The 14,828-nt window shown below is 44.2% G+C and overlaps 1 protein-coding gene across 1 annotated transcript in view; it reads left to right on the top strand.

Annotated features, from left to right (window-relative positions):
• Positions 1-14,828, top strand: part of LOC124777597 — a 313,220-nt gene that overhangs the window by 251,258 nt on the left and 47,134 nt on the right. Inside the window, exon 8 of the mRNA XM_047253060.1 lies at positions 13,274-13,452. Coding sequence (XP_047109016.1) covers positions 13,274-13,452 — 179 coding nt within the window. The remainder of the gene's footprint in view (positions 1-13,273; positions 13,453-14,828) is intronic.

Genomic DNA, 14,828 nt, shown 5'->3' with positions numbered 1-14,828 from the left:
ACTACTGGGTTCTGTGCTGTTGACTTTAATTTTTTGGGCGGCCGTTGCTACTCCTACTGAGTGTGTCTTCGAATGCGTTTAATTTCAACTTGCTTAGTACGCAATGTTTTAGTGAGAGCTGTATGTGATGTGATGATTAACGTTTATTAGGGCCTGGAGTGCTGATGCATTCTGTTTGTGGATTGCTGCTGTCAGTTTTTATCCGTCATTGAAAACAGTTTGGCTGGTCCCTGTCTAAGTGCTCCTGGTTATTGTATTTATATCACACGACGAACTTAAGTTCGCCAGTTGCTATAGATATATATGGATAAAATTTTACCTGGATATGTTTTGCCATGAATTGCACTAACATTACTGTTACGTTCCTATCTGAAGTAACAGTGCGTCTGAGAGACACGTGTCTAATTCTATATGAGTAGATTCATACATTCTTACGAGCTACTGAGAGGTCAGTTGTTATTGTGTGTTTAAATAGTTTGAAACTGATTCTGTTAATGAAAGTACAAGAATTTCTTCAATGACAGTATGTGGATATTGTAATTAATTCTGATTTAATCACAAATTTAAGTGTGGCTATTTGCTGTAAGTCGCTTTGTCTTTTGAGCACTCTAGTTACTTGCATTTTGAATTCGTTTTATCGGGACTTCTGCTAATTGTCTTGGTAGCGGGTGCGGGGTCACAAAGTATTTAAAGGGAATGTGTGAAGGGGAGCCTCTAAGGGTTGCTCATACCTGTGGCTGTGCTGGTATGAGCAGCCATTAGAGGCTCGCTTCGCACATTCCTTTTAAATATTTTGTGAGTAACGCCCTTCTTGCCCGTTATTTATTTTATACGTGACATGTAAGTACTGTCTCTGTCTTGTATTGTTAGCCAGGAATTACACTGTTTTATATAAAAATATTTTTTCTACCCGCAAATTTGTAATTTTGTTATAGACCACTTTAAATGTCTAAATTGTGGTGAAGGCACTCTTAGAAGTGTTGAAACCTGGTTAATAAGATTAAAAAATTGTGACTGAGGGCTCATTTGTTTCAATTTTAATACACCGCTGTGACAGCAGTGAATGCTGCTGCTCCAACGCACGACTGCTAATCGAGAGGATTACTGGATGGGGGTGTGCAGCCTGCTGGGACAACGTTACTGTTCGCTGCTACTCTCCGTGCCTCCATGTGCGTCCCAGTAGTCCCAATTACGCGATAAGTTTACGGGATTGGCTCCATCAATCTCAACACCATTGGCACCCCTGTCAAACTACAAGCGCTCCGTGAAATGTTGAGGGAGACGGACCTCGATGTTGCACCTCTGCAGGAAGTTCGCCTAGCGACGTTTCCCAATATCTATGGCTATGTTGCCTACCTCACGCCGTGTGCTGACGGTGGCAGTGGGACGGCTATTCTTTCACAGGAAGGAATTGAGGTAGACGTGATTTACCTACCATCGGCTAGGGGTCTTGCTGTGACTTTTCACTGAGTCGGAGTTATTAGTGTTTACGCTCACTCGATCACGGCCAAGCGACGGGAACGGTCGCGATTCTATTCAGAACAGGTCGCTCCTTTGTTTGTGGGTCGCTACGACCATATTATTCTCGGCGGCGACTTCAATTGTGTGTTATCGCAGAAGGACCAACATCCTCATTTCACCACATGCCAGGAACTCACGTTGCTCGTGCATGAACTGAACCTCACCGATATTATGACGGCGTGGAACAACTGCGTGAGACGCCTTCCAGCGTATCCTTCAACACTCCGGTGGTTGCTCGACTGACGTCATTCGATGATGAATTACGGTCGCGACAAAACGCTGTGGCAACGACATACCATGGAATACTATTAACAACTCTCCGCGAACTCTCAAACCATGGCTCCTCTGTTCAACAACAGGTTGAAATTCAATGAATTAAGGTGAATATAATTTCTCTTGTACGTCGCCGCATTGAAGGCACAATAGTAAGCGCAAGATGTCGCGATTGTGTACTAGGAGAACCCTCGTCCATGTTCCATGTATTATATTATCCTAAAGAAGCAGGGTGTCGGAGACAGCTGGTCAACGGCCTCGATATGCCGGTCGTCGCCGTTTGACGTCCCAGAATGATATCGTAAACGCCTTTGTGGATCACTACAAACAGTTCTATGCAGCAGACGACCAGAATATGGCGGTAACGACAGATGTCCTCCGTTCCTTGACCGGTACCCTTGATGGGGCTGCCGTGGAGATTCCCACAACAACAATTACGGAGATGACGTCGCTGATGCTCTCCATAAGGGTGCAGCGAACAAAGCCCCAGGTCCCGACGGGTTTCCGCTGGGGTTTTACCTCACGTTCCACGACATCATGTGCCCACGCCTAGACCGCGATGTATGAAGTACTGATGAACCCTGACCTTCCCCTCCCACGCGAATTCGTAGAAGGCTTGCTTATCCCGGTTCCCGAAACCATCGGGAGGCCAGGGCGAATTTGGAGATTATCGGCCACTGGCCGTGTTAAACTGTCACTTCAAGATTTTTACCAGGATTCTTGTCACTCGCCTTCGGCGCGTCATCCCTCAAGTCATTTCTCTGGATCAAACGTGCTTTGGTGGTGACAGTAACATTCAGAAGGCACTCAGCGATTACCGTGACGTCATAGCTCTGGCCACGACCTGCCGCAGTCGCCGTGCCTTGGTGACAGAGGGGTTCGGCTACGCCTTTGATAGTGTGTCATGACTGCCTAGAAAACGTACTCCGACGGATGACCTTTCCCCACCGGTTTATACACATCATCTTGCGGCACGTCCGAGGTGCTACGTGGCGAGTTCTGGTCAATGGCCGTGTGGCGGGCCCTATTAATATCATGCGGTTGGTCCGTCCGCTGTCGATGCTCGTTTTTGCCATTGCTCTTGAGCCAGTGTTACACGGTTTGAGGAGGCGGTTGACAGGGATAACAATGAGGGGGCATGCTTTCACCTGCCGCGCCTATGCAGATGACGTGGTGTTCTTGGTTCTATCGGAGGACGGAGTGCGAAAGGCACTGGCGTGGATAAACCACTACGGGGCTGCCGCGGGCGGCCGTGTAATCCTGATGAAATCTAGTGCTATGCTCGTCGGTAGAGGTCTTCTAGAAGAGGTGTGGCACCATTGGCATTAGTGGACCAGATCAAATATTTGGGGATCAGCTTCACACAGCACACGATCTCACTTAACTATAAACGCCTGCTTCAAGCTAGCGGAACGAACGTTCGTGGCAACCTTCCGAGAGTATTGGACATTTTACAGAGGGTGGTTTTTGTTACCACTCATCTACTCTCGCGACTACCTCATTTAGCACAGATCTTACCGATGCCAAAGGCAGTGGCACTCCAGGCGGCGTTCGGCTACTTTGTAAGCGCGGGTCTTATCTTCAGAGGCCGCTACAACACACTGATACTTCCTCTTCGGGATAGCGGCTACGGCGTAGTCAATGTCCAAGCGAGAGCAGCTGCCCTTTATGTCAGTATGACGGTTAAATCGTGGACCCGCCGCCGAACCAGATTATCGGGAAGCCTGTTTGACGAACTGGCGCTCTCACTCGAGTGGCACCCTTTGCAGTAGCCCACATTTCTTCCTCTCTCTCACATGTCAGCACCTTTTTCATCGCATACAGTTATGTGAATGCTAACTTGTCTAGTACCAGTGAAATCTGGTTTTGCAGGACAGAGCGGATCAGGATATGGCTGTGGAAAGGGGCCAAGATCACTAACTGTCACACAAGCCTTAAAGGCATTTAAAAACAATATGGCTGAAGGCCCGAACACAAGTTATTAAAATTGCTTAAATAATACACACGGCTGAAGGTCTTAGTTACCACAATTTTACATAAATACTCGGCTGAAGGCCACACACACTGGGCATAGAAAAACTGACGACTTAAGGCCTGGATAACAAGGATTTCATATAGAGATGAAAATTTTAATAGGTTTTTCACAAGTGACTTTACAAATTTTAATTTAAGGCGGCTGAAGGCCTTATCTTAAAGTATTTCACGTAAAGTTCGCCTGAAGGCCACATACTGAACATAGAACAACACAAGGCTTAAGGCCAGAATAATAATAATAATAATTTACAATGGGAAAAATACTGTTTTTTTAAAAAAATAGGTTTAAGCAAGAATGTTCAAGGTTTTAATTTAAGATGCCTGAAGGACCTATCTTAAAACGAAAACAAGCTATATAAATAGACGGCTCAAGGCCTCGCACAGTACTTGAGACTAAAAATCGTAATCAAAAAAACAACATACCAATGGTGTTCAGAAGTGTTCCAAGGGTCGGACTGAGGAGATAACTCTAACGTAAGATTAGATAAGACAGGCAGCCAAGAATAAGATCAAATAATCAGATGGCAACCCGACCCAGCGACGGTTCAAGGACCGACCAACAACTTAATCAATTCTCTTCGCCGACCAACGGCACGACAACGGAAAATATCAGTGGAAGACGAAGATACCAACAGCACTACATCTTCAAAATTGGCATCTAAAAACAGCCAGGGTAGAATATCCACTGAAAAATATGACCAGCACCAAAGGCTACACGCCGTGCCGGACGACATCAACACGGCGAGGAAACACACACTCGGTTTCTGTCCGAACCGACCGACTGCCAACTCCAGTATGCAGGCAGCGTTCATGTGCTCAGTGGAAATCACAGAAGCTACACTCATTTCCACGTAAACACTTGCACCAAGAACTCCGACATTCCTGAAACCAATCACCGTGGAACCACAAGGAGAAATGACAAGTCGACACACACAGAGTTTTCATAAGCGATCGGCGACCAAATACACGTCGCCCGACGAGACGACCGACCGAGCGACTAACCAAGGTCGTCCCCACTCAGGTTATGTCTGCCGGCAACGGTCGGGCGAGTCATGGCTGATGGCTGTCCGCACCTCACTGGCACTCCGTCCCCCCCGGACTGAACTCCCACAGTCGACGACTCGCAAATACGAGGTGCATTCAAGTTCTAAGGCCTCCGATTTTTTTTCTAATTAACTACTCACCCGAAATCGATGAAACTGGCGTTACTTCTCGACGTAATCGCCCTGCAGACGTACACATTTTTCACAACGCTGACGCCATGATTCCATGGCAGCGGCGAAGGCTTCTTTAGGAGTCTGTTTTGACCACTGGAAAATCGCTGAGGCAATAGCAGCACGGCTGGTGAATGTGCGGCCACGGAGAGTGTCTTTCATTGTTGGAAATAGCCAAAAGTCACTAGGAGCCAGGTCAGGTGAGTAGGGAGCATGAGGAATCACTTCAAAGTTGTTATCACGAAGAAACTGTTGCGTAACGTTAGCTCGATGTGTTGTCTTGGTGAAACAGCACACGCGCAGCCCTTCCCGGACGTTTTTGTTGCGCTGCAGGAAGGAATTTGTTCTTCAAAACATTTTCGTAGGATGCACCTGTTACCGTAGTGCCCTTTGGAACGCAATGGGTAAGGATTATGCCCTCGCTGTCCCAGAACATGGACACCATCATTTTTTCAGCACTGGCGGTTACCCGAAATTTTTTTGGTGGCGGTGAATCTATGTGCTTCCATTGAGCTGACTGGCGCTTTGTTTCTGGATTGAAAAATGGCATCCAAGTCTCATCCATTGTCACAACTGACGAAAAGAAAGTCCCATTCGTGCTGTCGTTGCGCGTCAACATTGCTTGGCAACGTGCCACACGGGCAGCCATGTGGTCGTCCGTCAGCATTCGTGGCACCCACCTGGATGACAGTTTTCGCATTTTCAGGTCGTCATGCAGGATTGTGGGCACAGAACCCACAGAAATGCCAACTCTGGAGGCGATCTGTTCAACAGTCATTCGGCGATTCCCCGAAACAATTCTCTCCACTTTCTCGATCATGTCGTCAGACCAGCTTGTGCGAGCCCGAGGTTGTTTCGGTTTGTTGTCGCACGATGTTCTGCCTTCATTAAACTGTCGCACCCACGAACGCACTTTCGACACATCCGTAACTCCATCACCACATGTCTCCTTCAACTGTCGATGAATTTCAATTGGTTTCACACCACGCAAATTCAGAAAACGAATGATTGCACGCTGTTCAAGTAAGAAAAACGTCGCCATTTTAAGTATTTAAAACAGTTCTCATTCTCGCCGCTGGCGGTAAAATTCCATCTGCCGTACGGTGCTGCCATCTCTGGGACGTATTGACAATGAACGCGGCCTTATTTTAAAACAATGCGCATGTTTCTATCTCTTTGCAGTCCGGAGAAAAAAAAATCGGAGGCCTTAGAACGTGAATGCACCTCGTACTAGCGGTCGCTCCAGAGATAGTACGACCGTGCACTTATCGATAAGCTCTGGTGCTTCCACTCACGGGCAAGCAAACCAGCAACGTTGTGACGCTAGTAAATTAAAAAAAACGAGGCGACAGGACGACAGAGACAAGATGACGAGCAATAAACGGCATGACCGCGAGCCGAGCACAGCTCAACTGGGAATCCTGCGGCACGTGATGTTTACCGCCTAATGATGAGAAATCATTATTGTGGAAAGCCGGTGTCCTACGATCGCATGGCTCGTGGTTTGGTCTTCAGTGCACCATGTCCTCCTCAACAAGAGCGCTCGTGAGACCTGTTACCTGGTCGCTAATGGAAAATACATGACACAACTTCCTCTACAAACCATTAAGGGGGGTAGGACGTAAAACGGGCCGACTTGGAACAGGAGAGGCACCACAGGACATTTTACTTTCCACTGTCTATACTTTTACAAATATATTCGTAAAATTTTGTCAGCATGACCAGGAAGGATTCAGAATTCACACTCATAGCAGTAGAAGTTCGAAAACAAAACGAAATAAATTTTTTTTACATGTGAAATTTCATCATTTTTTTCACTTACTAATGGCCGCATTTGTTGCTCTAGGTACACTTTTCTTCATAAGTAAGAGAGATTCATCGATGAACTTTGCACAGCATACAAACCATACTTAAAGGCGTATGAAACTCTAGGATTTTCAAAATCAATTAAAAACTGTGGTAAAAATTGAGGTAATTAAATATAAAATTTGTGTTTTTTTAAACATTACGTTTAAAATATAACAGCTCATTCGTTTTTTCATAAATTAAATAAATTCTAGAGTTTCATACACCTGCAAGATAGTATGTATGATGTGCAAAATTCATCGAAGAATCTCTCTAACTTATGAAGAAAAGTGTACCTATAGCAACAAATGCTGCCATTATCAAGTGAAAATGATGATGAACTTTGACACGTAAAAAAATTTATTTCGTTATGTTTTCGAACTTCCACTGCAATGAGTGTGAATCCTGAATCCTTCTTGGTGATGCTGACAAACTTTTATGAATTTATTTGTATAAGTATAGACACTGATTATTAAAATGTCCTGTGATACATCTTCTGCTCCAAGTCGGCCCGTTTGACGTCCTACCTCCCTTAAAATAACTGATTCACCGCTGTGCGTTCGTTGTCACATGCTTGATACGGCCAAATGATGACTGATGAGTGGATCTTCTGCATAGGCGTGGCACCTGATTCTAAAGACGCTTGCCTTTCTTCTACGTACGGCTCCCCGTGCCATTACACCTAAATCACGTCGGTTCCCAGATGAGACTTATTTCCCACGTACGAAGACTACCGCTGTGATCTTGATAAAAGGCCCCTCGATCTCATATTTTTTCCTTGAAAGCAATAAGAGTGTTATTGATTTTTGGACTTTCCTGAAAGAACGCTTTACTTTTCTCGTGCGCCATCGGCGATACCGTCAGTACTACAACTTTCTGGGTAGTGCCTTCTTCGATCCCCACTGCAGCTGGGATGTTCCAGGTATGAGAAGGTGATTTAAAAAAAATGGTTCAAACGGCTGTGACCAGTATGGGACTTAACATCTGAGGTCATCGGTCCCCTACAACTTAGAACTACTTAAACCTAACTAACTTAAGGACATCACACACATCCATGCCTGAGGCAGGATTCGAACCTGAGACCGTTGCGGTCGCGCGGTTCCAGACTGAAGCGCCTAGAAGGAGATTTCAGTATGATTGTGTAATGCCTAGACTTGGTCCAATGTACCGGCAAAATGCAACATTCTTCGCGACGAAGTGCCTGGAACACGCTTGACTGTCTTAGGGTTCAGTGTAGCCTTCATTACTCAAAAATGGTTAAAATGGCTCTAAGCACTATGGGACTTAACGTATGAGGTCATCAGTCCCCTAGACTTAGAACTACTTAAACTTAACTAACGTAAGGACATCACACACATCCGTGCCCGAGGCAGGATTCGAACCTGCGACCGTAGCGGTCGCGCGGTTGCAGACTGAAGCACCTACAACCGTCGGCCACACCGGCCGGCCTGTGTACTTCAGTGAGTGGGGCTTTCACGCAACTGAGTAATCTATTTTCGAATGTGAAACGTCTTTTCCTGTTTGCCATTGTTGGTTGGAGTTTCTGTCTTGCTTGCGTTTTCGTTTGTCTAGCGGTGTCTGAATTACGTATTTTACGTGTTGCAATGGACTGTTGTGTTTTATTGAGAGGTTAAATTGTCAAACGTCTCGCTGTTTCTTTAACGTTAAATATTTATTGTTCTGATAACGCTGAGGCTGTCAATCAGATGGTTCCATATGAGTAACGCTATCCATCTCAGGTTAACGTTCGATTCTGCAAGGTCTAGTGTAGCAGTTGCCAAGACTATGTGAAGACTCTGATGTGTGTTAAGCTAACTGATATACATCTCATGTATGCTCTTTTTTGGAGAGTGTCGTTCAAATGGCTGTGAGCACTATGCGACTTAACTTCTGAGGTCATCAGTCGCCTAGAACTAATTAAACCTAACGAACCAAAGGACGCTGCCGCTCGGGCAGAGTGTCGTGTTGGATATTTATTGTATAGAATCCAATCCCAAAGAAAGCAGGTGTTGACAGATGTGAAATGGAAGAGGATGTAGATGAAGATGAAATGGGAGATATGATACTGCGTGAAGAGTTTGACAGAGCACTGAAAGACCTGAGTCGAAACAAGGCCCCCGGAGTAGACAATATTCCATTGGAACTACTGACGGCCGTGGGAGAGCCAGTCCTGACAAAACTCTACCATCTGGTGAGCAAGATGTATGAAACAGGCGAAATACCCTTAGACTTCAAGAAGAATATAATAATTCCAATCCCAAAGAAAGCAGGTGTTGACAGATGTGAAAATTACCGAACTATCAGCTTAATAAGTCACAGCTGCAAAATACTAACACGAATTCTTTACAGACGAATGGAAAAACTAGTAGAAGCCAACCTCGGGGAAGATAAGTTTGGATTCCGTAGAAACACTGGAACATGTGAGGCAATACTGACCTTACGACTTATCTTAGAAGAAAGATTAAGGAAAGGCAAACCTACGTTTCTAGCATTTGTAGACTTAGAGAAAGCTTTTGACAATGTTGACTGGAATACTCTCTTTCAAATTCTAAAGGTGACAGGGGTAAAATACAGGGAGCGAAAGGCTATTTACAATTTGTACAGAAACCAGATGGCAGTTATAAGAGTCGAGGGAGATGAAAGGGAAGCAGTGGTAAGAGAGGGTTGTAGCCTCTCCCCGATGTTGTTCAATCTGTATATTGAGCAAGCAGTAAAGGAAACGAAAGAAAAATTCGGAGTAGGTATTAAAATTCATGGAGAAGAAATAAAAACTTTGAGGTTCGCCGATGACATTGTAATTCTGTCAGAGACAGCAAAGGACTTGGAAGAGCAGTTGAATGGAATGGACAGTGTCTTGAAAGGAGGATATAAGATGAACATCAACAAAAGCAAAACAAGGATAATGGAATGTAGTCTAATTAAGTCGGGTGATGCTGAGGGAATTAGATTAGGAAATGAGGCACTTAAAGTAGTAAAGGAGTTTTGCTATTTGGGGAGCAAATTAACTGATGATGGTCGAAGTAGAGAGGATATAAAACGTAGGCTGGCAATGGCAAGGAAAGCGTTTCTGAAGAAGAGAAATTTGTTAACATCCAGTATTGATTTAAGTGTCAGGAAGTCATTTCTGAAAGTATTTGTATGGAGTGTAGCCATGTATGGAAGTGAAACATGGACGATAAATAGTTTGGACAAGAAGAGAATAGAAGCTTTCGAAATGTGGTGCTACAGAAGAATGCTGAAGATTAGATGGGTAGATCACATAACTAATGAGGAAGTATTGAATAGGATTTGGGAGAAGAGAAGTTTGTGGCACAACTTGACCAGAAGAAGGGATCGGTTGGTAGGACATGTTCTGAGGCATCAAGGGATCACCAATTTAGTATTGGAGGGCAGCGTGGAGGGTAAAAATCGTAGAGGGAGACCAATAGATGAATACACTAAGCAGATTCAGAAGGATGTAGGTTGCAGTAGGTACTGGGAGGTGAAAAAGCTTGCACAGGATAGAGTAGCATGGAGAGCTGCATCAAACCAGTCTCAGGACTGAAGACCACAACAACAACAACAGAATATCTTGTCTGGTTGTAAATATATCACCACTCGATCCTGTAAGGTTTAACGCACCAGTTGCACTTAAGTTAATCTAACCGATGTACGTGACTTATATATATTTTAATTAAGTAATGTTTTCATGTGAACTTTACTTAACGAATTTGGTGATTTATTGTAAATGCTAGTCATGATTCAGAAGAAGGAGGTATAACCGGTTGCCTAGTTGCACTAATTGTAGATTTGCATGTTTGTCATGACAGTCTTTGGTTTCATATCGATCCTTTGCGTACAGTATCGTGATCTTTGCTCAATCGATGTGCTTAAATAGTATGGGGATCTGAGTTTCGTTGTACTTACTGTATAATGTGCATGGGACTTCACACACACATACCCACTTTGGTATCACTTCCATGGTCAAATATTCATTTTGCTCAAGTTAAATGTCATTAATTATATTTCATTGACACTGTATTGTTAACTTGTCTTGTCTTATGACCAATGATGATAAAGAGTTCTTTGAGATCAAAGTTTGAAGTTTTTCTTACAGTTATGTGTAATGTCTTGATTTGGTCATTTATTAACGACTGATGAAATCATATTTGGCTATTAGAACCACTACCACCATTAACTCCCCACTCGCACGCTCGCTGCCATGTCGGCGTGACTGGGCAAATGTTTTAGGGTACGGCCAGCCACGCACGGCCTGTCAAACTTAACGCGTGCAGCGTACGTGGGCCATGTGCGAGAAAAGCCCCCGCCTGTCAGTGGGCTTTGCTCCGTCCTTCTGGGAAGCACCCAAAACATCACGACGTTTCACTTGGCACTTTCCGTTCAGCACAACTCTCTGAGTAAGGTAGAGTCGTAGTGTCAGCGCTCTTTACGTTTCGCTACCTGTTCGTGGCTGAAGTACGTGCGCAGCTCCAGTGCCTATTTGCATAAAAAGAGGCTGTCTAGCAATGTATCGTCACAATCCCTTAAACTGAATGGGAATGACAGAAGAAGAAGGATGAGAATTCTCAATTCGCATAAGTTATGAGTACTGCTTATTTGCTATGAAACGACTTTACAGTACCATACAAAAGGAATTTAAATATTAAGATGACAATGGAACAGCAAAAAATTGCAACGATTGACAGATCGGTTTCTTTTCTTTATTCCATTGTCAGCTGCAACAGTTGGCAGTGGAAATGAGTGAAAAGTATGGAGATCTCAAACGTTACTGCAAATTACGTTGGTTAAATCAAGGAACACACCTCGAACCATTTTTGGATTTAAAACTGGCTATTGTCAAATTTATGAAGGAAAAGGGAGTGCAGGAACGAAAATTGGAACGCACTCGACATTTCGCATTTTAAGTGGACTTGACTGTACACTGCCCACAGTGAGACATTGCAAGCTAACTTCTTTCTGATTTAATGGGGATGCATTAAAAAAGAGAATCGTGTTGTAGAAGGGACACATTCTGAGAAAGACAGTCCAGTTCCCTAAGCTCACTGACGTTAAAGAAAGCGTGAGGTCTGAAGAACTCAATGAGGCCTTGCAAGAATTGCAAGGATAGTTTTGTAAAGGCTTCGAGGCCAGTGCCAGTCTCACATCTGTTTTCAATACCGCGTCCCGCTTCAATTGAAAGCGCCTCTGTCCATGTGACGATGTAGCTTATTGACCTGCGTGCTAACTCCAGCTTTAATGAGGAATATTTTTGCGTTACAACTGTCCAGGACCTGCACATCGATTTCCTCAGCTATATTTTTCTCCATAATGAGGTTACAAAAGTGTCACAATATTTCCATCGACACATTAGTGTAACACAAATATTTTCGACCATGAAACTAAAGAAGTCAACATCACGTGGCAACCATATGCAAACCATATGTACGAACTAAAAGTATTTTCCGTCTTCAGCGTGCCAACAATGATTAATTAATACTGAAAACATATTTTGTTGGTAATCTGTAGTATTCAGAAATATGGAATATAAAACCATGTCGTATATAGCGCAACTGCACTGCCAGTTAAATATGGCGCATTTGTTATTTTCCTCTCTTGCCCCTCGAAGCGCTGAGAGAGAGGCGTGGTGGTGATGGAAATGTGGAGTGAGGCCGAGCGTCTTGTCACTCGCGCCACAGCATGGGCCGCCAGCGGAAATATCGGCAACCCTTGTTCTGGAGTATCTTATCGTTGTGACAAATATGAGTCGTTATCTCCCGAGCTGTGTGGAGCGATAACACATGACTAGGAATCTCGGAAACATTATGCACTGCGAATAATCACGGTATACGTTGGTAGGTTTGGAACTTTTTTGGGTCAAGAAGCTTTTAATGTACTTACAAATGGCAGTGTATTTCTGTAACACACGCACATAAACGCACGCACGTACGCACGCACGCAAACACACACACACACACACACACACACACACACACACACACAGGGCGATGTTATGTATCACATACATCAAAGTGAACTGAAAAAATATAGTTACAACATGATAAATAGTGACCTGTTCTCCGTACGAAAGTGAATATAGTAGGTTATGCACGTCAAAGTGTTTCACGTATTGCGGCATAGTTATGGAAATAGGAACAGGGGGTCCCATACTGACCAGATATTGCTGTAGACGATTTGTAGTATCTTACCTGTTTCGTTAGCAAAATAAACGAGATTTTTGTCCCTTTCATTATTTTAGTCGCTTGCCACCAAGCTATTGAGAGATAATGCTGTTTTACTTGAGTAGTATTAAGAAATTTCATACCTTGTTTGCTATGCAAATTTCAGCTGCACTATATATGTAGCTATTAAGGGGCACACGCCTTAGATGTAGTTGCGATTTCTTTCAGATTCCTTGGTTCTCTCGCATCTCCTACTGCTGGTATTGGTGCACAGCTCCTTTGCCTCCAAGATACTGGTCATCGCACCATCGCCTGCCATAAGTCACCAGAAACCGTTTCATACGCTAACTCAGGCTTTACTTCAACGAGGCCACGAGATCACTTTTCTTACTCCGAATCCTCTAAATGTAAGTTTGCACAGAAATTCCTTTTAAGAAAGCTGCAGTGTAGGCTACTGTAATGATATCCTGAGGGGCATCTCGTTCGCCATGCGAATTCTTTTGAGCAACATGTTACGTACGATGAAACGGCGATGCAAGCAAGATAAAAAAAAATGGTTCAAATGGCTCTGAGCACTATGGGACTTAACATCAGAGGTCATCACTGCCCTAGAACTTCCAACTACTTAAACCTAACTAACCTAAGGACATCACACACATCCATGCCCGAGGCAGCATACGAACCTGGGACCGTAGTGGTCACGCGGTTCCAGACTGAAGAGCCTACAACCGCTCGGCCACAGCGGCCGGCTCGCTGGCTTCGCAAACAGTAATTAATATAGTTGCAAATGAAGATTTTCTTCAGGGCGTAGTGATCTCTCTCACAATTTTGTCTTCATTGTAGGTTATCCGACTATTTTTAACATCAGTTAACTCGAAAAAATAAAATTTGGGACAGTTTTATCTCTGCGATATAAAATGTAGTCCACATTATTTTTTTTTTCTTTCGTTAACTTCACATTCAGTTCAACACACTGCCAGCATTTCTTTTCTTCAAACTTTCATCAGTGAAACCGAAAAAAGTAGTACTAGTTATTGTTCAGAAACAAAAACCAGCAGCTGGACGACTTTTAGACATTGTTATGTTCGGCAGGCAAGGCAAGTTAGCGAGGGGTAGTGGATGAACTATACGGTCAGCCAAGTCACTTTCTCGCTTTTCACTGAAACCGATAAAATTATGAAAATGTATTTCGTATGAAGTAAAGTGTCTACACATATAAGCTCAACATTTTTTCATTAACCACTGGACCGATTTAACCAGACTAGGTAAATATAACATTATATTCTGGAAAAAAATCGCTGCGGGGGTACGAACCACCCACCCATCAAAGAGGTTGGGTGGGGATGAAAACCCAGAGTAGCCCACGATGAGTGAATATCTTTGCTTGAGTTATCCATCGTTTGACAGAGACCATCAACAAACATTACGCGTAATTTAGAACGTTTACGAAACTATTTCTCTCCTACGACATCCAAAAAAATGATCGCATCACGCTGCAGTACCCGTTATAAAGACGTAGGAGGAGTTGAACAAACGAGGGGGGGGGGGGGCGAGGAGGGAGGAGAAAATGCACAGAGAAAGGGGAGGGGATGAGAGAGAGAAGCAGGATGAGATGGTAGTGAAGGGGTGGCAGGGTCGGAGAACAGAGAGAGGGGGCGGTGGCGGTGGACAGAGAGGAAGAGAAGGAAGAGATGGACGGCCTGGGGTTCAGCTCACGGCTCTCCTGCCCCTTTGTCAGTTTTCGTGATCTGGAGCTGCTGTTTCTCAGTCGAGTGGCGCCTCA

This window comes from Schistocerca piceifrons, chromosome 2 (assembly GCF_021461385.2).
Source record: "Schistocerca piceifrons isolate TAMUIC-IGC-003096 chromosome 2, iqSchPice1.1, whole genome shotgun sequence".
Classification (NCBI taxonomy): domain Eukaryota; kingdom Metazoa; phylum Arthropoda; class Insecta; order Orthoptera; family Acrididae; genus Schistocerca; species Schistocerca piceifrons.
Note: the sequence above shows the minus strand (reverse complement) of the source record. Positions and strands in the feature narration are given on the sequence as shown.